Source organism: Mycteria americana, chromosome 24, assembly GCF_035582795.1.
Source record: "Mycteria americana isolate JAX WOST 10 ecotype Jacksonville Zoo and Gardens chromosome 24, USCA_MyAme_1.0, whole genome shotgun sequence".
In the NCBI taxonomy this organism is placed as follows: domain Eukaryota; kingdom Metazoa; phylum Chordata; class Aves; order Ciconiiformes; family Ciconiidae; genus Mycteria; species Mycteria americana.
This window is the reverse complement of record NC_134388.1, coordinates 2,515,319-2,542,658: the sequence shown is the minus strand read 5'-3', so window position 1 is coordinate 2,542,658 and position 27,340 is coordinate 2,515,319. Positions and strand designations below refer to the sequence as shown.

At 45.4% G+C, this 27,340-nt stretch overlaps 1 protein-coding gene across 15 annotated transcripts in view; it reads right to left on the bottom strand.

Moving 5' to 3' along the window:
* Nucleotides 1-27,340, bottom strand: part of RFX2 (regulatory factor X2) — a 61,284-nt gene that overhangs the window by 18,486 nt on the left and 15,458 nt on the right. For 4 of the 15 annotated variants that reach the window (XM_075523999.1, XM_075524000.1, XM_075524005.1 and 1 more), the window contains exons 2-7: nt 11,684-11,796; nt 11,246-11,329; nt 9,661-9,750; nt 8,595-8,674; nt 7,624-7,888; nt 3,261-3,335 (exon numbers count right to left, since the gene is read on the bottom strand). In XM_075523999.1, the coding sequence (XP_075380114.1) occupies nt 3,261-3,335; nt 7,624-7,888; nt 8,595-8,674; nt 9,661-9,750; nt 11,246-11,329; nt 11,684-11,788 (699 nt within the window). In that variant the 5' untranslated portion in view covers nt 11,789-11,796. Of the gene's footprint in view, nt 1-3,260; nt 3,336-7,623; nt 7,889-8,594; nt 8,675-9,660; nt 9,751-11,245; nt 11,330-11,683; nt 11,797-15,372; nt 15,474-27,340 lie in introns of those variants that run through there. The other 11 variants (XM_075524007.1, XM_075524009.1, XM_075524012.1 and 8 more) reach the window with 9 other exon arrangements.

Here is a 27,340-nt window from a genome sequence, read left to right as displayed (position 1 = left end):
CAGTCTCATTTTAGGTGTTTCCACCTAAACACCATTTGGGGGTAAGATCTTTTCCTGAGGGGAAAAACTCCATCAGCACCTACCTAAGAGGCGTTCACCCACAGGGAAGAAGTCCAATGGTTTATTGGGGTATATTGGTATAATGGGGGGTTATTTTGGTTTTATTTTGGTTTTTTTTTTGTTTTACAGGCAGTGAGGAAAGAATACGTTTTCCCCGTACTCCTACAAGTGCTATGGATGTCTAAGGGCCTTGTAGGGCCCTCAGGTAGGTTATAGCATTCAACTACTTCCTTATATGCTTAGCTTTAGGCACTCGTGTAGAAAAATGGTAGTCATTTTTCTCAAATTTCTTTGCATCATCTGCAAGCTCATAATTGGCAAAGAAGTAATCCTCTGACCCAGCGACTCTGGAGTACACTTGTGAGCAGAGCTTTTTCAGTAACAGTAATAGAATGACATGATTTCATTAGAAACATCATGTGTCACTGGGGTATTAACATTAGCTTAGGCTTCCAAATTTGATCTTTCAAGTGCACTTAAATAACCTCTCAGAGAGTTTTTGAAGCTAAATTAAGTTATCAAGTGTGGCTCCACTTCACATTGACTTTGTTTAAACAGCATTAGGTAAGAAATTCCCTCTTGACTGAGACACCTTTAGTTTTCCTCTTTTTTAAAAAAAACCAAAGATTCCCGGCATGAAACATCTGCTGACGGCAACAAAATAAACCATTATCCCAAGAATTTACAGATTTGCAAAATGTAGAATTTATAACAAGGGACAGAACACTTACTGAAAAACTCTGCAACCTTAAGACTATAGGCAATTAAGTCACAATTAATAGCGCAATTAACATTATCTCACAACTTCCTCAGCTACTAGCTTTTGTCAAGCTCATATTTTGCTTTCAGCCTTGACAAATCACAGTCACCCGCTGCTCCACTTTCTGGTTCTCATGCGCAAGCCTGACAATATCGTGTGTCAGTCACACAAGCGCTTGGGATAGGTAATCCTCTGTCTGGTTTTTTGTTTGGTTTTTTTTTTACCATAAAGAGATGGGAACTGCAACTTCCCAGATAGCAGAAACCCTTGTAACACAGCACGTGCCAGGGACCACGTGCAGAGGGGTTCAGTGCTGCACGCTCATCGGGCTGTCCCATACATTGCGGTTGGGAGCAACCTCTGGCAGTCTCCAGTCTCCAGGTGGTGGATGCCCCATCCCTGGAAACATTCAAGGTCAGGTTGGATGGGGCTCTGAGCAACCTGCTCTGGTTGAAGATGTCCCTGCTCATGGCAGGGGGGTTGGACCAGATGGCCTGTAAAGGTCCCTTCCAACCCAAACCATTCTGTGATGATCCTATGATTCCAGTCCAACTTCCTACCCAAAGCAGGGCTCGCTTCCAAGGGCGGTCAGGTCCCTCAGTCCAGTTAAATGGCTCAGTCAGTCGAGTCCTGAAAACCTCCTCAGGCAGAGGCTGTGCAACCTCCCTGGGCAATGGCACCGACCTTCCTCCAGCTCTGGAAAGAAATTGCCTGATCCAGTTCTGCAATGTGCTGCGTTTCCTACGGGCACTGCTCATACCATCACCTCCTCATTATTCCCACGTCTGCAGACATAGGTCCGTGCTCCGGGAACATAGAGCAAGGACACTGGAGGTGCACAGGGCAGCAAAGGCCCCGCGGGTTTCCTTGGCTCAGGCTCTGCACCTTGGCAGAGGGAATTACCCACCCCAGCCCTGGAGCTGCCGAGGACAGCATGTTGCTTGTGTCTGGACCGACATCCTCAGCAGAGAGCTGATGTGTAAACACATGCTCAGGAAGTAGCTTATTTGCTTTAGAATTTGTAAGAGATCTTAAGCCTTATGCCAAACTATGAACCATGACCTGAGAAGAGAGACATTAAGTTCTTTACTTCTACCCTGCAAGACAAGGGTGGGGAAAATCTGATCAGAGGCTGGATCGGGCCCCAACTCCATCCTGCGCAGCCTGCGGTCAGATAAAATCTCTTTTCTATCTTTGCTTTCTTTCCTCTGCCCTTTTCCTGCTTTTTTTCAAACCTCCTTCAATACCACACCATGACCCACCCTGTCGTGCTCTGCTCTGTCCCTTTCTGCACCGGGACGAACAAGAAAAATTCTGCAGAGCTACGTTATCCTTAGACAAATCTGCGCGGCACTCGGGGCACAGCATGGGCGTGAGAGCCCAGCCACAGCCTGGGACAGGAAGGATGCACAGAGATGCTCAGAACAGGAACTACCAGCCTGATTCTGCAAGTTTGTGTTTCCCCAACTACAACGAGAAACCTTCAATTTCTAGAAGCTGAAACAAGGATCGAGCTCATCCAGGAGCCCTGGCTTGGAGTTCGACATCGGCTTAAGAGAATCAGACCGTCAGGTTTAACGTTCCTTTCATTTTCTCAGGCTATTTCTCTAGGGTGAAGAGGGCAAAGATTTTTTTTGCAGGACCTAAGAATGACAACAGATCTGCCCCCAAATACAAAGCAAAGGGAAATTTGTTAGAATAAAGAAGTACCACTTTGTGCGCTGTGATTTATCAGTGCAGAACATGCTTCAGCCTAATCCAGAACATAATGAAGTCAAGGCAAGTCCAATGACTTCAACAGGACTTGAATTAGACCCTTTAAATCTCACACAAGCATGTGCTCACCGTTAAGCATTACTGCATGGGAGCCATAAACCATGATGCAGAAGGCCCAGTAGAATAGTGCGAACTTCACACAAAGCAGGGAAATTGTTGGCATAGTGAGAAGAGAGAGGTCTAGCAAACGGATTTAGCATAGCGTTGTAACAGTAATGGTCTCCCTGAGGCACCGAAAGAGGCAATAAAGGCATTCACAGGAGCAGGCTTTCGGTACGCACTATCTAAGGGATATCTGTCATGATTCACGCCAAGTTATTGCTGTAGAATTGCAAGTTATTTTTCAGCCATCTTTCAATTCCACTGAAAGGAAAGGAATTCCTCAACTGTCTTTATCTAATTGCCAGCAATTTGCATTGCAAGGCAGATGAAATAAACAACCACAGGGTAGAAGCAGTTCACAGAATCCAGAGCATCTCATAAACAAACATGAACATCATGGCACTTCTCGCAGATTCTTGTTTCTTGGGAATGGGCTGCTTTGGGCAGCACAGCTGAATCACAGGCTGCTTTGAGTGGCTCGTGCTGTTGAATACACCAAAGGGCTACAAATAACGCTCCTACCAAAGCAGGAAAAAGGTTGTAAATTCCGATTGTAACTTACATGGCTGTTGAGCAAACTGCTTTTGTGTGATGTAATCCCTTCATTTTTTTGTAGGTTTTCAATCGCCATTTCAAGCTAAAGAAAATGTGCACAGGGGAAAAAAAGGAAAAAAGAAAAAGAAAGGAAATCAGATAGTTAGCAACAGCCAGGACTATTATTTCTTTATTAATATTTGAATGATTAATGCTTTATATCAACAGGCTTGTGAAAAAGAGGCAAACAGATGAGGCGCAGTCCTTATGGGATGAAGCTGCAGAGACGTTATTGTATGGCATGCAGACTAACACCACAGCAAGAATCCCTATTAGGGCGAAGGAGTGAGACCAGGGGGCTTTTGATCTTCCGCTATACGCATTGCCCATTTATAAAAGAGAAGCAGTTTTCCTTCTCCTTTCCTCTTCATGCCTAGACCAAAACACCACCAGACAGATACGCTGCAGCAGGTCAAAGGAGATTTGCTACAGAGAAGGTGCATTTTACCCAGATCTTTCAAGGAAAACTGGAAGTAATGACTTCGGTTATTATTACTTCTTAACATTTTGACAAAAAGCTAATGGCAACTAAACAAAACAGGGGCACAAGAAGAGTTGACACACAGAATGCATAAGCTGGAATGGATAAGAGCTCTTTGCTACTGAAGAGAACTGCAAAAGGACTCTGAAGGAAGAAGGAAGGTTTCCATTAAGTGAGCTTCTTCCCATGAAGACAGGCTGGCACATCTTGATGCTACTTGTGCTCGTTTCCACTGATCTCAGAACTTCTGCAAGCGGAGTCATGGTGAGGCATTCTGGCCCCTGAAGAGCCCCCTTGCTTCCCTCTGTCTAGCTTCTGTTCTACACACAGCCCCGCTATGGCTGCTGCCTTGTGCCCAGACGCTCTCCTGGACCCTTCTTGTCTTCTCCCTTCTGCTACTGGGGCTCCCTTGGCAACCTCTGGCAAAGTACTTTGCAGATGGCTGCTGGTCCCAGAGCTCTAGTGCTCCTGAGCACAAGCTTTTTCCAAGTGAGGAAGGGAAAAAAATCCAAAAACCACCAAAAAATCCACATTAAGGGACTGGCAGGAGCAGAACCTGCTGTTCTCTCCAGTAGAGGTTCTCAAAACCCTGTTATGTGTGACCTGTTAGGGCAGGCAGGACAAGACAGCACACATCAGCCAGTAAAACTTGCAGTCAGCAGCTATCTCTAGCATCTGTCCTCAGTTAACATGCACGGCCGTGCACTTGTCTGTAGGCACATGCACAAAGCATCTGCACCATGATCTGTCAATGGCCTCCTTCACATGCTAGCTAGCTCCCTGTACTCCTGTTTGCACTGACTCACGGCATGGTGAAGATAAAGGTCGAGATAAAACCAGCCATTTACAAAAGCAAGCTCTGTCAGAAAAGTGGGAGAACCTTCAGATCTAATTTCTGAAGTAACATTCAACAACCAAAGACACAGTCTGTGCCATATCCGTGTCTGAACGTGATACTCTGTCCAAGCACCTCCAGCACACGTCCCTTGGTTTCCATCACTGTGGCACTCCTCAAGAAGTTATCACTGAATTCAAAAAAGAGTCAGTCTAAGACTATGTGTCAGTGTTTTTTTTGAGAAAACTATCTAGCGCACCATGATGTACCATGAGGAACCAAAGACTGATTGCTGATGCAGCCTTCAGGAAATGAGTCAGTGTTAGAGGGAGACACCATTTCCTTCCTCTGTTCAAGGAGCAGCACAGTGCCGGTTGAGCAACACCTCTTACACAAGCACAGAAACACGGTCTGTCTTTTTGGTATTTTGGTAAGCGTCCCATACAAATGGACACCTTGCATCTGCAGAAAAAAATATTACAGGGGAAAGACTAAAAGCTCTTAAACAGCCCTGCATGAAGGTGAGGAGCTCACTTATGGGAGGTCTCAAGGATTTCCTCTCTTGGTATAGCCTAATTTAAATGAAGATTAATAGTGCTCTATTAGCACAGACATTGAATGGGACTGCTTCATGTGCTGTTTCAGCCCATTCGATGGAGCAGAACATTATTCCAGCAGATATGGAAGATGGGTTTCTTTAAATATTTGAAGATTTTATTTTAGCGTACATACAGTCTTTACCAAACATCCCTCAACCTCCTGAGGCAGCTCTTACACCATTGCTAATTCTGAAGCACTACCTTGTTCCCAGTCTCCTCTGAAGATACTCTCCTTGCTTTCGAGGTCTCAGTGCCGGCTCTGCCTCAAGCATTCAACACGCTCCAAGCCCTCTCGCTTCCCCATTCCTTGCAGCTGCCTCTCACATTGCCAAGCCCTCACATTGCTGGCCGCTTTGACATCCATCCCCTTCGCACTACACCCCCAAGGCCACATGCACACACTACGGCTTCCTTGTCTACATCTGCATGAGCTGTACTTTTCTTTCTCTCCACAAAGATCTTAATCCTGCCCCAAATACATTTTGCCAGCACTACAGCCTCTCCAGCCTCTTGAACACCAGCCTTTCCTATTCTCTGTTTAAGCAAGACACTGCCGCAAAAAATAACGTTCCCACCCGTTGATTTGATTTAGTCATTGCTCTCCTTAAGCCTTCCACTGTCTGTTTATCCATTAGTACGTGACATTGAAAGCAGTTATCATGGCTCGCTCTATCTGCCTCCAACTTTGGTCTGCGCTGAAAGAACTGAAAGCCACACCCAGACACATCCCCATACTGTCTTCCAGACAAGTATCTGTGCACTATTTGACCCTCTTGAGCCCCCCCACAAGAGCCACAGATATTTTGTGTTAAAATACCTTCTGAAAGTTCATTCCTACATGCAATGCAGTGAATTTATTTCAGATGCATTTTCATAAAGGTCACCTCCTAAATTATTTTTTTCCTGAACAGCATTATCCCATGTGGTAGACAGCTACAAACTAAATCTGTTTATGGGACATTTCTATTGACACGTATTCTACTCGTGCTTTGTACGTGATTGTGACCATCACCATGGAAATGAAAAAAAAACCAACAAAAAACCACCCAACCCCAAAAACCAAGAGTAATGCTGTGCAGCCTTGCAAGATGCAGTCCCACGCAGGTGACGATCAGCAGCTACTTCCTTCAAAATAACAAGCTTGAGCAAAAATCAGAGGATGGTCCACTGCTAGTTTTTAACTACAAACAGTTAAAATACAGACACACACAATTCTCACACAAGAAATGAACCCCAGCTAATCCAGATCCATCTGTCATCTTCTCTTCCACCCAAAGCTAAGGACTCTTCTCCACAGATAGCTACTTCTGCATAAGGCAGAGCACATTTACTCCAGGATCAAAAGCAACCTCTCAAGGCACAAAGATTAAAAAAAAAATGAAGTCTGTATTCTAAAACTCTGTGGGAAAAGAAAGTACAACCTAACCGGCCAGATTTTCAAGAGCATGCAGTAGCAAACAGCTCCTGTTTTTCTCCCTGGATACTGCTGTTCACATTTTAAAATCTGGCCACATACACAGAATTACACCTACATTTGTAATTATGTTTACATACAAACACATAAACACACATAAGTCGGTCTGGAAAGGAAGGTGAGCAGCGCTCCAACCCACTCCTGGCCACCGCTCCTACTAAGGGCTGGTGGATTCTCAGATAAAAGCCCTGGTAGCTTCTAGCTGCAGAAAGGCTGTTTTGGGTTAATAGTTGTGTCCCCCTGAGTCCCACGCAGCTGTACAGCCGTGCTAGCAACCTGGCACCTCGGCTGACAGTTGGAGGGACATGATTAAAAAAATTAGAGCTTTAAAACATTTCTGTTTGATCAGTATTATCCCTAAAATACATTTTCTGTAACACATGGCATGGACAGAATACACAATGGTGTAGGAGATATATACAAAGGCTTTTCAATCACTGTGCATTTGGCTTGATCAGCTTGACATACCTTATGTGCTAATTATCCACTGTGTTAATAATGGATTTTTCAGGTCTCTTCATAATTAAAAATATATTTATAAATTTCTTTATTTTGGGTAAGCCAAGCCCCGTGTTCAGATGTTATACTTATTAGAAAATGCAAATATAGACAGTTCTTTTGAATTGGAAAGCCAAAACATTTTGCTCAGGGAAAAAAAACCAAAACCCCCGAGAATTTTCTCTTATCTCCATGCTGCATAATTTCAGTGATCCACTCAGAAAGTTTGACAAGCGTCTGCCCACCAGCAAGAGAGACATCCCAAACTCCCGTTGAAAAATATCCGTAGTACACCAGTGTCTATTCTCTCGCTTGCATTTGCATGGCATGTTATACAGACATATACACAGTGATAACGATAGGAAGTTTTATTTTCTGAAGGCTTTTTAGTTCCCTTGGAATAATTCCTGGCCCCCGAGCTGCAACATCTGCAGGGCTACATACCGTTGCTGGAGAGGAGCGTGAAGTATGTGACAGAGAATGTCTAGTGTTTTCCATCCCCCCATGAATGAGATAGGCTCCCGAGCCGGAGAGGATCGGACTTCCCCCAATGTCCATGGTGATGCCCACCATGTTGTGAGAGGGAATGGCTGTAGGAGAGGATGCCGCTGTAGTCACCTGAGCTCCACCTCCCTGCGGTTCGAAATAGGATGCTGCACTGCTGGGGGCGTAAATCTGAGCTTCGGTGTTGTAGGAGTAGGCGGCTCGTCTGTCAAAGGAACAATAGGGTCAGGAGGTGGAGCACACCTCGGGTGGAGAGGAGCTTGCAGAGCTAGTCTCATGGACAATAGTTTCGCACTCTGGACCACCTTTTAAAAAAGCCTCATCTCCATCGTCGGTGGGATTTGCTCCATTGAAATTGAGCCCTGTGCTGTAAAAGTCACTCCTGACAATGTTAATCAGTCCTGTGACGGCCCTGGAGCAAAGGCCCCCAGCCACAGCGAGAGCAGAGCCCAGGAGTGGCTCTGCAGCCACTGTGGGCAACCTCGGTACCGAAGGCTGAGAGCATCCCAGAGGGCAGCAGGGGCAGCAGGCCCAAAGCAGGGGGCACAGCAGAGAGGAGGAAGAGGAAACCTTACAAAACCCCTTTCTTCCTCTAGCAGTTATGCTCTAAAGGTGCCCCACCTCACCACACAATGGGCTGGGCAGAGGAAAATACCGGACCCTTTTATGTCGCAGGATTCCTTGGAGAACAGTCCCTCCATAAGGACAACGCCTCCCCCAAGGCTGGAGTCTGGCTGAAACTAACCCCACGCACACAACGTAGCATGTGAAACGGTTCCTCCTCTTCCTCCTTTTAATGGTGGGCAGTGCCAGCAGCAGCGCCGGGATGGAAGGAGCCTGGGAGGACCACAGGGCTCAACCCAGCCGGGAGGGGAAGAGAGGCTCTGCCAGAGCCAACAAGAGACTCTTACATGGTTCCATTGGTATAAACAGCTTCTCCTCCTTCCACATACTGGACCTGGGACGGATATACGTGCTGCACGGATTGCACCTGAAACAAGCATCATAAACTTGAGTTACGGATATGTTATTGCCTAGGAGAGATTGTATATTATATCCTTAAATGACTTTCAACCTTACCTTGACATTTAGGCTTTCTTTTTAAAAGAAAAAGAAAAAGAAAACAAACAAAACCCCCACATGCTTAGGAATCCCAAAGGATGTATTTATTTTAAAAGGTCAAATAAAAATAAATAAATAAGTAGTCGCTCCATGAGCAGTGGAAACAATGGAGCTGGGTTTCCTCTGTACACGTGTCTCAGGGCTGGTTCTCTGCTGACTAGTAAGGGTGAGATCATGCTGCAGCCTCTCCTTCAGAGAGGAGGTTGGCAGTGTCCATCTGCACCCCAGCCCCCTTTTTCATTGGTCTGGGAGGATGTAGTTGACCTCTGTCAAGTTTTTTTTCTGAAACCGAGCAACCAAATAAAAAATTGCTAGAGGAAAAAGTCAAGAGAGTCAGACTGACTGTCCCCATGAAGCAGCACCACATATGCCTGGTTTCTTAGGAAACAAGGACTGCAAAAGGCAAAGTTCAGATAAATAAAAACACTTGCATGGCTCTCTGTCACCTAACCTTTCTATGAAGCCACATGCAGCCAGTACATTTATTTGTGTAATTAAAAAAAATCCCAAACACTTTGCCTCTAAAAAAAATCTTTACAGAGAAGGACTGCTTTTAAATGGCAATTAAAAGCATCCATCAAATCTTCAAATGTATGAAAGACAACTGTTACAGTAAAGGTTCTTTCAAAACTTTAAATATCTTGAGAGTTTCTTTTGCCATCAGTCTAAGAAAGGAAGAAAGAGATGGAGGAAGCTGCTCTCACAGTGATCCCCAGCTCTCTAATCGCACACCACTCTAATTAAGAGCATGGGTTTTCCTAAGCAGCTATCTGGCACAGTTTCAAACGTCGTGTGGGACGTGGGGTCCTGTTGACACGGGGGTCCCTGCGTGGTGTCTCACCCCAGAGATATTACCTGTTGTGGAACCTGCTGCACTCTGGGAACAGAGATTTGCTGCATCTGCGCTCCTTTGGGAGCGGAGCCTGCTGCTTGGACCAAAACCCTCTGAAAGAAGAAGATATAGTAACATACACTTACTTTCAGTCTGTAACACAGGCGAGTTAGGTATTCTCCCTCAAACTTTCATGGAAAGCTTGTCTCCTACTCCAGAAGCAGCAGTACCCCTTACTTAGCATCCCTGCGGTTCCCATCCTTCCGATGCAATCTGCACCAGACACCACCAGCCTGAACTCAGTACCCTAAACCTGGGAAAAGCAGAGAGCTGAATCCACATTTTCTAACATGAACCATCTTTAAGTCTCCACGCAAGGAAATAACAGCAAACAGTTGATTGATGAGAGGAGCTCAACATGAGGTTCAGTCACAGCTAGACAAGAACGACTCCTCACACATTCACATTTTCCTCCTAGGGCTGCAAAGTTTCTTCTCTTACGGCTGCCGTACCAAACCACGCTCTGCCTCCTGCAACATGAAATCACACTCTCCAAGGTGCCACAGCCCTTATGGTTTCTACCACCACCAAAGCTCAGATGGTTCTGCATTCTCTGTCATTGCTTTTACCAAACAACACATCTCCTCCTTTGGCACAGCTGCCCAGCTCAGATACTTGTGTAATTTGTCACCGCCTGTCTGGTTGCTCCTACTACTTTCCAACCAAAAAAATTAATCACCCCCAACCTGTAAGATGAGGCCATCCTGTTCATACAGCCTTCTCTCACACTGAAAGGTAGACCAGTGATCAACAACATCAAAGGCTTCAGCCTCACACCAGTCATGCTGCCAGTAGTTCATTCCTAGTATTTTCTTTGTGCTGCAGGTGTAAAGGGAAGGATCTGGATGCTCCTCCTCTTCAGCAGTCTTTCACGATCCTCCAGGTCTTCCTCAATCCATGGAGTTCCACTCGATACTCCGTGTCATGATGACACCACCGGCAAAGGCTGGACGGGTAATTTCATAATCCAAAGCCAATGGGTTTTCTAAACTTCTTTAAAATGTTGTCACAGTCAAATTCACACTAATGACCGACGATCCCTAAGATCCCTGACACTACTGATCAGTGATATCCACATCATTACAATACAAACAAGAAACATCACCCCGAGAAATCGAAGATGGGAAGGCTGAAAGATGACTGAGAGCTGGCCAACCATGCACCGAATCACATGATGTGAATGTCCACATCTCCTGGTGAATCAAACGCTCCTACCAATTTACATTTTTTAATTGTTCCTTTTCATCAACATCCAATGGCAGCTACTTCTGCTCACTTGGGAGTTGGAGAAGGGTGTAGCTAAGTTATACCCACCCATCCTCTTATCCCTCCAGCTTCCTGTGACAGAAACTTCTTTTGATAGTTCCCCAAATGGCATAAAAAGGAACCAGTTTTACTTAACCCTTTCCATTTTGCATTAGGTAGTTTTCGTTCATCAGCTGAAGCTATCATTTCTCTCCTAGCAGGAGACCTCCTAAGTGCACCGTGTTCATCTACATGAATCATGAATCCCCCCCTCCCCAATTTAAAATGTCAGGATCCACCTACCAAAGGAAGAGACCAGCATGTGGCTCCTCCACCCTCTCCCCGCACCAGCGCTCCCTCCACCTCTTCTCTGTTGAGCTCGGTACCCTATTTGCAGAGATGCCTTTAAGGACAGTTTCATTTTCTCCTGCTTTTATTGACACACCAAATAATGACAACAGGATATTATACTGAAGCAAACACCAAACCAGCATGAAATTACTTCCTTGGGTAGCTAAATTAAAAAATCCCGTGTTTTAAAGCTTGCATATTTGTAGGGCTAACACATGAAATATCTATGGCCTTTATCAACACAAAGTCCAGGAACAGGTTCTCCCCACTACCTCGATGAGCTGATTAACAATCCTCTCCCCCTTATAAAAACCCTGGATTAAAATACATCTGCCAGTAAAACAGGTCTCTTCTCCATGGAAACGGCATTCCCAGCTGTGCATACGTTACCTGCTGAGACGCTGGCACTGGCTGCACTACCGGAGCTTGGGCTGATGCAGAAGTGTGAAGAGCCACAGAAGCTGCTGAGTCTGATCCACCCTCTGAACTCTGCATGCTCACTGCTGGGGAGAGCAGAGGGGAGATCAGCCAGGGAAAGCACAGCTACACACCGCAGCAAACGCCCGAGGAACCCGCGTCTAACAGGAACAAAATCCCAGTGGAAGATCCAGGGGAAGTGCTAGGAAGGAAGGTAGCTACCTTCCTACACAGAGGACTCTTTTTAGTCTTGGAGCTAATTTTAATACAGTATTATATTAAGAAAAAGAAAGTTGCACAATTGTTCCACAGAAAGGAGAGGGAAGGAACAGAAAATGCATTTCTAAATATAACCAAAAAGTAGCGTTGGAAAATTATTGTGTCATAGCGAGGATAACTTCAGATCTGGAAGAGTAAGAGCTTATTTTAAAAATCATTTTTTCTCCCCCTCTGCCTTATCATGTTTAACTACTGCAAAAAAAATTTTAATCAAATCTAAGTACATCCCTGGAGCCCAGCTAATGCTTTCATTTGGAAAGTGGGGTGGTCAATTTGGGTTTATAATCACAGCCAATAATCAAACGTGAATAGCAAAAGAACGGCGATTGACCGTCAATGTAAAACCCACAAACCACTCCCAAAAAGAACCACCTCCACCCTCCCATCTGTGCCCTCGCCCCAAAACCCCATCAGCCTCACCAAGGTCCCCAAACACAGACACGCCATCGCCCTCTGGTCCTGCTCCCACGCTGCAACCCTGCAGGGCTGATGCCCTCAGCATCTTCAAGTGACCCAGGTCCCCCTGTCCCGGCACTCACCCAGCATCGCTCAGCCGCCGTGGGAAGCATCCCAAGGGCCATGCAGGAATGTCCTGGGGATGGAGAGGCGGCACGAGAGCAGGGCTGAGCGCCTGCCCTGCAGCACAGGCTCTCCACCCCCCGGGTCTCCTCGCTCCCTTACGGCACTGCCCCAGCACCCCATGTCTGTCCCCCGCGGGGCACGGGGCATGTTAGCGCCCAGCCGCCCGAGGTACACCACGGGTTGCTGTGATGGTGCTTCCCGAGAGCAGACAATGTCATTTTGGGGGTTTTGATGTAATATGGGGGGTGGGGGAGCCTTTTTTTCTCAGTTTCTTGTGAAAGTTCCTGTTTAAAAACCTATTTTAAGAGGGTTTCTGCTGTCAGTTCAAAACCAAAAGATTCAGAAACATCCAGATTTTGAGCAGTGTCATTTCTCCTTTCTCAGCCTCACTGCTGAGTGTAACGTAGCCTCCAAATAACGACGTGAAACCTTTTCTGTTTTATTTCCCTTCTTCATGCAATATTTAAACTTTTTCCTCAACTCTGTGCAAGTTAAGAGGCAAAAGGAAAAATGGGAAACCAACGGACACTGTACCCTGCTCATCTGCTAGCTCTTTGCGGTAAAAAGAAACGCAAGGGGGAGGTGAAGTTACAAAAGTTACCTGTTTATTCTCCTTCAGCTATTGAAAAATAAACCCCAAAATATTTAGATTCTTCACAAAACAGGTTTTTAAGATTTTTTTCTGGTCAGTGCTGACCCCGTATTCCCATGCTACCCATTAGCAAATTACACCAATTACTCTCCCAACTTCCCCGAAACCCCACAGCTTGCAAGGAATTTTCTCTTTCACATTTTTCTGCATCCAGGAGAAAGAGTAGATACAGAACCCACATAGTCACTGCTCCAAATACAGCTACCAGATTCATTTAATGATCCAGAAACAAGGTAAAGAAATTTAGTCACTATTTATCACCATTCGTGTCCCTTCGTAGCCCTCAAGTCTGCCCGTAGCAGACGTGCACAACCCCATTCCCTGCAGCTCCACTATATAAAGGCAGCACCTGCTTCCCCCCACCACAGCCTCTGCATGGTTTTTAGCCAAAACCTCTTTGTCAGAAGATACCAGTAGTTGCGACAGCGCTGGTGGGATCAGGAAAATAATAATTCTCGCAGTAAATGAACGAAATAGCCTCCCGCCTGTTCCAGCCCAAAATAATTTGCAACTAACCATTTGGCCAGCACTGTTGGCAAAGGAGGCAGGTTTATAAAGCTCACGTGAAGATGCTCAGGCAGAAGAGAGGGGTCGCTTTTAGCATACATATTCCCCTAACTTTTGCAAGGGTGTTTTATTGTCTATCATTTGTGCCCTGGGCTCCAGTTCACAGCTTTCTAGGTTTTGCGAGCGGAAAAATATAGCATGGTGAGGTTACAGAATAAAGTTGGGTAAGTTGCCAAATACATTTTAATGATCTATTTGAGAATGGTTCTGGCAGGGTCAGATCTCGGCATTTCAGGTCTACAGAAAGGTCTCTTTTCAAGTGTAGTTATAATCAGAAAAGCACACGTAGAAGCGATGTTATCTCAAAATTACCATCTACTCATCTCTGCTGGTAAATTTTGTCTTCTGTTTCCCTCAGTGACCAAAAGAGAGCAGAGAGAGGCAGGCAGGGTCGAAGATGAATTGTCTGCTGCCAAAATAAGTCATCAACATTATTTTCAGATTTGTTACAAAATGCAGGCTCTGTTAATGATGACAACCAAGCCAGACACAAAGACCCCAATGAAATCTGCAGCTGGTACTTCCAGACAAGGTAGACAGACACAGAAGTACTGGACTGCCAAGGCACACGTACAAGACTTCTTATTATTTTGTTTATCAGTGAAACATCCTGGATAAAGAATAATTCATTTCCCATTAAAGCCATCCTGCGCTTCCTGAGAACTGGAGAGACAGATACATGTGCACCATCTGCTAACATTAATTTGCGCTGATGAAAAGCTGACAACGTAAACAGAATTCCTACGCTCTGAGAAAGCATCGCAAGGTGCTACAAAGCTTTGCCGACATCCTGGGAGCACAGCTACCAAGTGAGCCGGCACTCGAGCCAAGGCTCCAGAGGATGAATAAAGCATCGGCTTTCAAGGAGGAGAAGAAACACGGCATCCGAAGTCTTGCTCATCCTTCTTGGGAGTTGTGCGTGCAAATTAAGGAACACTCTTGTAGCTCCTTCGTGAACATTAGCTGCTGGAGCTCGGCCATCTGCTTGTGCAGCTCTTTGGCAGTTCTGCCACCATCCCTAAAGCAAATGCCCATGAAAGGACTCACTGCTCTCCTTCAATCTCATTTTTCACCTCCCACAGAGGAGGAAGTTTTACAGTGTTCTTGATCATCCTCTCCTAACAGAGACTCAGTGGCTCAAAAGCGAGCCCTCCTGTTTCCCAAAGATCTAAGATTTGTTGCCTTCCTCTTAGATCTGGTCTAAGAAAGAGAGGTTCATCCCAGCCACGCCTGCTTCCCGCTCCTGGCTGGGGGAGAACGCTGTAGCTCTCTCGTAGCAGAAGTGACCGACAGAAGCTATTAAAAGGTGTCTCGTGGCTTCTGACAGCGGGTGAAAGCCTGACAGCTTGGCAGCCCCCCTGGTACCGGGGAGTTTGCACAAACCGAGAACACAGTTAGTAGTCAACAAAGCCGCTGGTGGGACACAGAGAGGATCAGCATCCACAGCTGACTTTCTCAGCTCCAGGGCTCCTTACCAGGCTAAGAAGAGCAAAAAGCCAAGTCAATTATTTTTGCCAGGGGAATGAGCAGACGGGACCTGACCACGCATAAAGGAATAAAACAGTGGTGAGAAGGGCCTTACTCAGACGTTGGTGTTTCAGGTAGAGACAAGTTGAAAACTCCAGTTGCTCAACGCAGCCGGTGATGTCACATGCAGCATCATGACTGTGGAAGGCATTGCAGAAATCTGGATTCCAGGTTGCATCATCACTGAATGAATCAGGCAGATAACAAGGCTGCTGCGCTCTGGAAACCTTCTGTTTACACATAGCTATCTCGGTATCCAAGCAAACAGCAGTGACAGGAAAGGAAATACAGAAAAAACTAATAACTTCTGGGTGCTATTTCTGGTTCTGCCACCAGCTTGCTCTGTGACCTTGAACAAGATGCTTCCCCTTCCCTGTGCTTCAATTTTCCCACTCCTAAAAAAGCCACAATACTCCCCCAGGTAAGGTATTTTTCGAGCACTGGTCTCAGAGGGCTGTCAAAGTCTGAATGCATTTGAGAAAGACAAGTAGTAATATTACAGGCCTTGAGGGTTGATAAAAACTCCAATTGTCACCGTTTCATTCATAAGCCACGTTGCCTTCATGTAAATAGCCTTGTCTTTGTTAATCTCTCCTGCCTAAACCAGCTCCAAAATGCTGGGAGAACAGAGATAAGAGGAGCATTTCAAAATATTTTTCACATTCAAGTTTGCAGCAAGAGAGGGGAGAAAAGGAGGGGACAGCAGAAGAATATCACGCAGCTTTCTCCTGCGAGTCGCCTTTTGAGTGCCGAGAAGGGAAAGCAGCGGCATCCTCTGCACCGGCTCCCAAGCTCCCAAAAGAGCTTGGGAAAGAAGGGGGGCTGATGCGAGAGCCCCCAGTAGTGAGAAGGGTGCCCCTGGGTGCTCGGTCTGTGCTGCAGCCCACGGGCTCTGCCATCCAGGAGATGAGGAACTGCAAGTATTTTTCCACAGAATGTTTTAATATAAACTATCAGCTCCTGAACACTCAAAACAAAAACTTTGTTTCGGAGCTAAACCCCGAGACCTCGAACGTCTAATAAGTGCTGCTGATTAGAGCCAGAGCAGGGAGTCTGCCGCAGGGAAATACTTGGTTTATTTTTCTCTGGTGCTCTGGTCCTCGCACCACGGCCCACGCAAGCACACGGCTAGCTGAGCACCAGCAGCCACCCCAGGCAGCTCCGAGACTTCAAATACAAGAGGATTTAAGTCCCTGCCTTCCTCAGGCCCAGGGTCGCTTCTGTTGTAATTGCGGGCCGACCTCCTTGGTGGTTTTATACTAGAAGAAAATGTCACCATTTGAAGTGAATATAACTCTCCCCTCCCTTATTTTTATTTTTTAACAGCAGCCTTACATAAATCAGGGGTGGGACTGGCACAGTCTTGCTTCTCGTGGGGTATTTAGGTCTTGTGTTTACATACCTTTAATTTTTTAAGGTGAAAATGTAAAACATATTAGCTACCCCACACCAGCAATCAGTGGATGCTTTTTTTAATCCAGAATATTCATACAATCATACTAGTGTTGCTTTCAAAATACTGAAATTGTTACTGTTTCAGTGAATCACTTGCTCATTTGAAGACAAATCATGAACTATTTTATTTAATTTGCTTTTCAAAGCTTAGTTGGTCATCCTTTGATCTTATTTAAACTTTTTAAATTCCTTTATTACATCCTTTTTTCTGGCAGAGCTTTTGAAATAGAATATAATACTGAGACATAGATGAGGGAAAGGAAAATGTCTTCAATGAGGTTTTTTGTTGCTGTTTTTAAGAACAGTCAATTATTCTACCTCTGGGACAGAGTTTCTCACAGCTACTTATATTTAAGCTTCCCAGTAAACCTTGGTGGGTGTTATTACCTCTAGTGGGTAAGTAATTCCCTCCATTTGCCATTTGTAAATGGGCTTAACAACTTCTTCTCAAAGAGGATTTAAATGTGGGGCATAAAAATCCACCAGGAAAATGAGCGCCTTGATGTACAGGACTCAATCGTAAATCAGATTTTTGATGACAGAAGGATGTACTTCACAGCTTTCATTTCAAATTAAGATATAAAGGTGGAAAAAGTTTATTTTTCCAGGTGAACCTGCTGTAATTATGCTTGCCTTTTTATTAATGAGATTTAGTATACCCAACAGCCAGGATGCTCAGCTGTGCACAGTTTGTGCTCCAAGTTTTCATTCTGTTCAACAGATCTCGGGCTGACCAGGGGGTAAAATAACCAGGGAATCACATACGGTCGCACTTCCATATACAAGTTCATGATACAGCTATGAATTTTTTATAGAAATCTCCTGATATCTGGTATTTTACTGAAAATAATAGGAAGGTTGTCGTTTAATTAAAAAAATGAATTATTTCTCATCCATAACATTGACCTGCTAGGACCAAAATTCAAACCCAAGTTTTTGCCTTTTTTTGTTTGGTTTTGTGCATTTTTTGCATACTTTGAAAGGAAGGCTTACCTATAAAAATACTTATTTGGTTTCTGGAACTTTTATTCAGGTTTAGTTGGCTTGGAGCTTAGATAAATAGGAAAACCAGAACAGCAATAACTGAATTCAGAAGAAATAGAAATGCTATTTAACCATCACATTCTATATGGGCTCTAAGTGGTATTTTCTCCCCTGACTACAGAAAAAGGAACTATGGTTTTTACACTTAATAGATTCACTACTGAGAATCCTCAACGCTCTCAAAAGTGACTGAAAATAATAAAAGGGAATAGCTGATTTTGACGTTCTTTTCTAGCAGATGCACACTATCCATCAACTTTATCCACCACACTCTATGCCACATTTATTTTACTAAAGAAAACCTTCTTAAATATTTTCCAGTTCATTCAACATCTTTTGCTTAGTCTGTATTTAATAATTTCCCCTGAAAAGGCATTAGTTGTGTTTTAGCCAGAGCATAGAAGGGAAGTGTTTCGTTCTTTGGAAGAAGAAACTATTTTATATGAATGAAAATACAATCAAGTGCATTATACCACCTTAGAGCAGAACCAAGGCAAATACTTGTATCAAACCCAGCTTGCCTCCTGCCTCCACATGCATCCTTTATCCCTGCTGCACATGTCTCCAAATCATGGTATCTCCAAGAAATAACAGGCATTCCCCTCAAATTCCAATCAGAAAAATATTAATTTGTTTTTCCATTGGCCATAAAACTCAGAAGCCCGAGGAGCACACGAGCAGGCACTTGCAGATGGCCAGCACGGGGCTCTGAACCGAGACCAAGGGCCAAGTATGTCCCCATCTTTGCACCCTCTTTGGGAAAACATGATTCTAGCTCACCCATCTGTGAAACCAAAAGAAACTCTTTGCTTTCGGATGGCTGAGCCAAAGAAAGCCTCCTCTACCAGCACCCATGTTTAGGAGTTATCTTTTCCATCAGACCATACAAGCGATGCTCGGAGAACAAAGCTCCCAACATGGCTGTTAGCAGCGGGCGCAGCTCAAAGCACTTGGAAGTCTGGCTGCTTAGCACCTGAACTTAATCCTTGTCCAAAATGTTGTACAACTGGCAATCACGATACTAGCTTGACTTAGGAGAGCTACAGTATTTCCTGGTTTTTTAACTGCTCTAAAAGCCTTGGAAGAAGAGCCTGCTATTCTGGCTTTCAGAGGGAGCAGGTGAGGAGTGGACAGAGTCTTGGCTCATCAAAACCTTGGCCTCTGCACCAAAACCCCTCATCCTACGCCGAGGACAGTCCGTAACGCCTGCAGCCACACGACACCGAGCCACCCCACAGAGCCTGGGATACTGCGGGATGGTGCCCGGCATCCCCGCTAGCAGCAACAAGCATTCGTGTACCGTTCGCATCCCGAGGGCTGGAGCAGCATTCGCCTTTCGCAACCAGCCCTTCCTAAACCAGCATCCCCTTCCAGCGGAGGATGAGGGAGAGGTTTGGGCCATCTCTGTACTCCAAGCAGTGTGAACGTGTCCTATCCCCATTGCAGCTGAAAGCGAGCTCTTCCAGACTAACAGGAGCTGGCACTTGAGCCGGCTCATCTAAAGAGTGTCCTGAACTGCGTGTTGTAACCTTTAGCCTTTTAATAAGTGGTGGTAAGTGGAGGGGATGGAAGGGGGAAGCAAACATGACAAGGAACTTGATAATAAGCTGATTCTGGACAGGCTGCTTATTACATTGATTCAAAATGTTATAAACAGAGAAGGCACCAGAGCCTTCCACTGATTAGGTTAAATTAATTTAAAACAGAAGCAAACACTGCTTGTCTAAGAGCTCTAGTTACCTGGAAACACAGATAAACCCAAAACACGCGTTTCAAGGGCAGCAGGCAGTATAGCTGGTTTTTTCAGAAACCCGGTGCTCATGGAAAAATACAAATTTGGAAATGGCTTTTATTAGCAATAGTTAATAATATACCGAAACACAAATATACAGTCAGTCTTTAAACAGATTTCATGGAGTCAAGTCAAGTAATAGATACATACACACACACATAATTGTTGTGTAACAGCAGTTCACTAATCTTTGCTGTTTCTTTAAAAGTAACTTTCAGAGACGCAGAAGAGAGCGAGGAATGTATCTGTGCTGGCCGTATAATTTGGAGTTTCCTTAAGAGCCAGCTGAGACCGAATAGCAGAAGCCGCGATGGTTTAACGTTGCTGGCTGCAGCCTGTGGACGAATCCCACGTGCACAGATCTCAGACCTGAACATGGGCAAAGTAATGTTGCAAACCTCCCTCCCATACAAAAACCTGTCCTATTTTCTTTCTGGGTTAGTAACACGAACACTCTCCAAGGGTCAAAAGCCAGGACTGGATTCCTTCAGTTCTGAATGCATCCCTTCTGGTGCTCAGAAATGCAGGGGCCAGCACACAGCCTATTTACTGCCATGCTAAATTTCACCCTCCCTCAGTCTCCCACAGACTTACCTGCACGAGTCCCAGCTGTTTGGTTATAAGAAAAAGTCCAACAGCTTCCAGATTTTTGGACGCTGTTTTAGCCTAGCACAACCCTGTCAACAAGTGCTTGAAACTCCTTGTTTCTTTCCTATTAACTAGCTAAATCTTGGCTTCAGAAAAGTTTTGCTACAATGATGGCGAATAATGCTACCCAAAAAAACCGTCTTGATATCTGCTGAGCAAGCTTTCACATGTGGAAGGAGGAATGAGAGTCACACTACGTTGCACGCCATGTCCAGGCCTGTCAAATACTGGCTGTGACATACACATTGGTGCTATCTGGCGAAAGCAAGCACAAGCTCTGGGCTCACATTAATCATTTTCCCATATTTTTAATACATGCACTGTAGGGGTTTCCCAGGGCTGTGGTTCAACAGGGGAAGTACAGTGCATCAAGCAAAAATCTGACACAAAAGCATGTCAAACGTTCCTTTCTAGGACAAATCTTCAATCGTCAACCAAAGTTTCAAAGTTTCAATTGTCAACCAAACCAGAACATCGTGGTTACTTGACCCCTGTGGTCTGTAGCTCTGCTTCTGCATGCTCCCAGGATGATCCCAGGTCCCTGGGTACAGCTGATCCTCCCCCAACTGAACTGGGCTCATTTTGGAACAAGGAACTGCAAACCTTGGTACTCAACTGCATTTTCGCAAGACCCGCTTTTATAGCTTGTCCCGTGGCAGAAAACTATGGAATATGTCACTTATTTTAAATTAATTCCAAGAGATCAGTTTAATTTAAACCTGTATGTTCATCAGCCATCACTTTTTTTTTTGTTTAGACTAAACAATCCTGTCGATGGTCTTAAGGCTAGCCAGCCTTTGACAATTTAAGTGTGAAGTGGGAGATTTACTGCAGTGTTTCATTTAGATGTGGGGCGGCAGCAGCAGCTGTTTCCATCATGCCTATCCGGTGAACAGCAAATACAGAAGTAACCGCTGCCAACACAGTCCAGCATATTGTTATTTATTTATATAGCACCATTCACAAGCATTGTGGTACTTAACAAAGTTAAGCAGAACAAGCCACAAACATAAACTGTGGCCGTTCAGAGAAGAGATGACTTCATCTCGGATTTTACAGCATCAGCTGAGTCAGTGCTCCGGAGGTCTCCAGGAGAGATTCCACCATGGGGGGTGAACTGAAACATGGCACAAGGGGATAAATAAGTGGTCACAAGCGTTAGTGTTGCTGGGGTTTGTACTGGGTAGTTTGAGAAGCCAGAAAGGAGAGTTGGAGCAAGGAGAGAAACAAGAAGTGGTCACTTTTCCCTCTGAAAGGCAGGTAGTGCCTGGGCGGGCATGAGGAGGAGGAGGAGGGCTTGTTTGCTTTCTCCTGACACTAAGGGCAAGTTTCTTTGTCTCTCTCAAATATCTGCATGAGCTCTGACTCCACCGTCCTTCCGCCTGCACACGAGATGCTCTTCCAGGCTGTGCTAACTCGGCACGCTCCTAGGAAGCATTGCCCTGACCAGGGACTGGTGTTACTGGGGAGGAACCACCACAGAGCCCTGGGCTCTGCTCCTGCACTCCACAGAAAAGGCGGTCTTACCCTTTACATGATGGTGCTGCACCAAAACATCCTCATGGGGATGTGCAAACTTTCCTCACGAGAGTTTGGGATTTGCTTGTTGATGATTCTGGTTCTACATGTGCAGTAAAACTGCCCCAAGTTCAAAATCCGCATTGCCTAAGCACATTTGCAAGTGCGCTCATCAGTCACAGGCTGGCACGGGGGGGTCCCAAAACTAAATTCACAGTTGTTATTCAACTGTTCCATCGCAGTATTCAGTGCGTGTTTCAGCAAGTAATGGGACAGAAGCAATTGCCTTCCAGACCAGGGCACTGGTACGAGTGAAGAGGGGGAATGAGCTGGGTTTTTTTCCTGTGGAAATTTAAGGTTCATACAGCTATTAGTGACTGGTACTGCAGACTCCAGGACTAAAACAAGACCCCAAACAGAAGACAGAAACTATCTAGAGACATGCAATTCTTCCTGGAAAGGCAAAGAAATGAGAAGGCTGCTTTAGATGCCCTAGAAACGCAGTTTGGGAATATGTATTTGAATATTCTGCACTTGGAGAGAGGCATTTTTGGTGAGGACAGTAATAGGACAGACCATGTCCTAGATGAATGGGAGAAGATAAAGGCTTGCAACAACTGCACACTGCTCTAACAGTTCACAGTCTTCCAAAGAAAGAGAATGGACTGTTACCGAACTAGAGTTAACCGAGTTCTCTTTTATCCAGGCAACAAATTCCTGTGGGCAGTATTTTTGGCCTGGAGCCACGAGTGGGTGGCTTTCCGACAGACACCTCAGCCCGCTAAACTTTCTATCGGCAGTCTGGCCAGAGAGGGGTTCAGATAACACCCAGAAAATGAATTTTTTTTAATCCATTCAATAAGCGGGTAAGGCAAAGCTGCACTTTTAAAAGCTCGTCCTCCAGCGCTGTGCTGACGGATCAGGATTGTGCTTGGAATCTATCGAGCTGAATGGGAAGATTTAAATCCTTTTGAATCATGAACTAAGAGGGGGGGGGGCGTTGTCTTGAGCCCTAACTCTACGGCTGCTTTGAGGGGCTACAGGGGGGACCCCCCGCGCCCCGCACGCAGCAGCCGAGCAGCCCAAGCCCCTGCGAAGCTCGGTGGCGGCGGAGGAAGAGGCCGGTGGCGGGGGAGGATGCGATGGCGGGGGAGGATGCGGGGCCCGCGCTGTTTGGGGAGCAACAGCGGTTGCCAGGGGCGACGCGGTCCCCTCCCGGGTCCAGGGCGCGTTGCTAAGCAACGCGGGGAGCGCTTCCCAAACCAAACATCCCCATCGCCGCACACGGAAGATGTCAGCGGGTATTTTCAGAAGCCCGGGAGGACTGACAAATAATTTCTTTGCCATAGTAACTGCGAGGGGGGGGGGGAGGACTGTGGGCTTTGGCGCTTTGTTTTGCTTTTATTTTATTTTCTTGTTAGTTCAGAATAAACAGCTTAACAAGCCGGACAGGGTTCTTCAAAGCAGATGCCCAGGAAAGGAACCTTTTTTTTTTTTTTTTAAATCCTTGTTTTAAAAAATATTAACCTCTTTTGGAGGCCGTAGTGACTAGTCATTACACAAACCCCCGTGTCCCCAGTTTGCTGCCCAGGGAAGCACTGCACAGGCACCGGCACCGCATGGCCAGAGCTACCCACAAACACACCAGTCCCTCAGCAAATACTCTTTCAACTTCTTTTTTTTTTCCCCCCACCTATTTGTAGATTCCTACAAGTTTCCCAGCAGAATTGTAGATCCCTTTAAAGCAGGATTTAGCTTAAAACAGGTTTGCTTTTCTTGGTAGTGTCTATGAGTCTGGGGAAAGGTAGTCCGGCTGGGAAATAAGCTTTCGGGAGAGGGCGCGTGTGGTTTTTGAGCGTCATCACTCTGACTTGATGAAGAGGAGAAACTCACCAGAAAGATGTTTTCTTCTAGTTCCATGAACATGGACAACTAATTTAAATTCTCTACTTTGCATTTTTTTACATTAAAATTTGAGGCAACTAATCATAAGCAAAAATTTATAAACGCTCAGAGGATTCTAAGGGAGAGCTTGCTCTCTGTGGAAATAAAGAATAGAGATCGGCTTTTGTTGGGCTGGTGGAAACGGATCATTGTCCTGGGTGCAGCGGTACGATCTAAAACATAAAAGTTCTGCTGTGCTTGCTAATCATCATTAAGGCCACGTGCTGCTGTCACAGGCTCCCAAATTCAATAGGAGCAGAACTGGGGCAGAGTTTGTCCCTCCAACTTTTAAATCTAAGCTTAGGCATCGGCATCACATCAGTTCACCTTCACAGCGACTAACAATAAAGCTTATTACGGAAGTTGCTGATTTCCAAGCGTGGGGTGCTTTTAGTGCTTCCTTTGCAGCACGTTTCTCCAGCATTTGTCTACTAATGGCACAGTCCTCCAGGGCACTGCAACAGAATTGCAGCAAGGCGTTCACTTCTCTGAGGCAGAAAAGCAGGAATCACTCACCCAGTGGATGAAAAATAAAAAGTCATAGTACTGGGCACATTTTAAATAAGGTCTTTAAAAAAGTCTGTTCTTTATTTAAGGATTTTTTTTTTTTCCAAACTATTGCTGACCTCAGCCCCCAAACTACTCCTTGGTCTGCTACCATTTGACTGCATTTATCTCCTTCTCAGGGGGACTCGCATGCCTCTTGCATGAGAACGGTAGACCCAGGCACATTTTGAAGGAGGCAGCTGATCTTTTTCTTGTGACGTTCAGAGCGGCATTCAGCAGAGAGCAGACACTCACACAAGACAGCCAAGAGTTTGGCAACTTAAAAATGACAACTGAAAATTAAGAAATGTCTTAACTTGAAGAATCTGCCCATCAAAGGGATAAAATACACACCACTTGCAGCTATTTGAAGTGATCTGGTAGCACTTGCACTCAGTACAGAAAAAACTAAACTCAAAATAAGCTCCTTTACTTAACAGTATCCTTGCCCATCCTACCTATTGCCTTATGGTAGACTTCAGCATTGACATCTTCAATCTGTGTGAAACATGGTTAAAAAATGCTTTAACATTACAACGTTTGGCCAAGTATAGGACTTCAAGAGATAATTCTGGCTCAGAGGAACATCTCTGCCATGACAGCAGAAGCAGCATAGATGAATATGACCAACCTCTTGATAACTCTGGTCTCACTCAAATGCCAGCCTGTGAGGGAAGCCAAAACTCGCTGTCTAGACCCCCTCCCTCCTTGGTCCTTCCACCAAAATTACTAGCGTGATATCTGTGCTGGCATTGACCCAAGACCTCTCAACTCCTTTCAGAGTGTAAGAGGCTAGCTGCCCTGAAAGAGCCACTATTCCTTATTAAGATGGGCAAATTAAGTCCCAGATTCTTCTCATTCCCTTCCTTTCTGCTAAGTGCCCTCATTCCTGCTTTAATATGCTAAAAAGTTACCACTGGGATGAGGAAAACGCATTAAAATTGAGAGCTGACACCTCTGTCATCTCAAGTGAGGATGCCAGTGGAGAGTTTGAGGGTTTCAGTTCCTGGAGTCCTGTTACTCCCACAGAGCTATGCCTGACAAGGAAAAGGGTTTTGAGCTTTCCAACTTTTACTGAAAAAGTAAAAAGAACCACCCAATTTCAGAAAGTCACTATTTAAACAGTCAGCCTTCCTTATTTTTATCTCCTAGTGGTTTTTAATCCAACCTTACACTGTGGGGAATTTCTGGCCGCATGGGAGGGGGGCAGTTTACTTGCAATCATATAGCAGCTCAAGCCCCCCCCTTTTTTTTCAAATATCTTTCTACTTTTGCTTTCCAGAAAATGAAATGTACATCCACTTCTCGCAAGAATGAGAGCAATGTTAGAAGCGTTAAGTGTGACTGCAGGAGCTATTTCCAGTCTATACAGCATTTACTGCATGTGCTGAGCAGTATATCGAAGAGACCGTGAAATGCTAATGATCTCCAGACTGCTAGAGATACAGTCCTAAAGAGAAGGAAAAAGTTGCTTTGAGAGATTTTTTTTTTGCCCGTTCCATCTCCAGAAACCATACAAAACTTTAACACCTCCCTTTGGCTAAAGCTTTCCAAGTTACACTTGAAAAACTGAAAAGGAAAAACAGATGGGGGTGGGGGAGTGGATAGAGATGATCCGACAGAGCTAAAATATCCATTAGCGGTAAATTCCACCATCTCCTCCCCCTCCCAAAAAACCGGACTGCATGGGTCAGATTCCACCCGCAAACCAAGAAACCAGCTCCAACCACATTCACTCAGCCCTTTTTATTCTCTTGCTTGTCTAACTGGCTGCTAGGCAACCTGAGCAGCATTGCTGCTCATATGCATTAAGTATTAACTATTATTTCATTCCTTCCCCCCTTTCTACAAAAAGGCAGCAACCTCAATTCATAGCAGACGGATCTTTTCCCAAAAGCAAATGCTGGCTAAACTAAGCTGGAAACAGAGTTAAAGCCATGTAAGGGTTGAATATACCCAGTTTAGCTATAGGATGCTCTTGATGCAGGCACTATGGGATGCATAGGATTTCCAGCACCCAGCATTAGCCACCTACCCCAAGCACCCTCATGAGGGGCTGAAGCTGTAATTTTTGGTATATCAGGAAATGCAGCTACTGTAAGCCAACTTCTGGAGGTAACTGCCTCTGTGCTGCCTACACAGGGAGTCTAAATCCTGATTTAAGTTTAGTGCCCGGAGTGAAGCACTGCAGACATCTCCGCTGCTCCTGCTGCATCCAGCCCTTGAACGGCGAGAGGCGTCCCTTCAGAGGCGGTAACTCTCCTGTGATAATAAAGCCCTGATTTTGCCAGGATGGGTCCCAAAGCTGTAAAGCAGGGGAGGCGGACAGCAGAAAGGATGCAGTTGCCCTGCCCAAGGGCAAGCTAAGGTAGAATTTGAGACTACCCAGTGTGCAAGGCTTTCTGCTCCCCTCCCTCCTGTGAACCAGTTGTGCAAGTAGCATCGCCGTCTTCGCCAAAGGCAACCCTTCCAGCAACTTCAGTAGGCATTTTGCCTGAAGAAACAAAAATCAAAACTGGGACAGGACAAAAGAAAGCCGCAGCTGCTGGTGTTTAGAAATGGTAAGGATACTTCAGCTCAGCAAAGAAATTCAGTGACATACTCAGCTCCCCTTGAGAGCCAGGTCCTGAACTTTGGTGCCACTCCTGTATCCAAGGTAATTACCAGAACAACCCTTTACGATAGAGGAGGAAGGTGCTGCTAAGGCCAAGAAGGCCTCAGGACAACAAATTTTTCACCTGCAGAAAGACTCCAAAGGCAGGAGAAGGAAGTGGCTGCACACCACTGCCCTGGGAGGAAAGGCTGCTGACAGGCAGAGCCCAGCACTCTTCCAGCCTAGTGACATTTTTGAGTAATTACAAAACCTTAAGATCCATTATAATGTTAATTTGCTGGCTAGTTGTTGTGGAGAAGTGTAATTACATGTTGTGTAGCTACGATGCAGACTGGAAGGAATGCTAAGAATGCCTCTACTCGCAAACTGAGCAAGAGCAGGAAGACCAGGAGCAGAGAGGAGCATCCACACACCTCTAGAGCCTGGGAAGGAGTCCAGATACAGAGCAGGTCCTGGTATCAG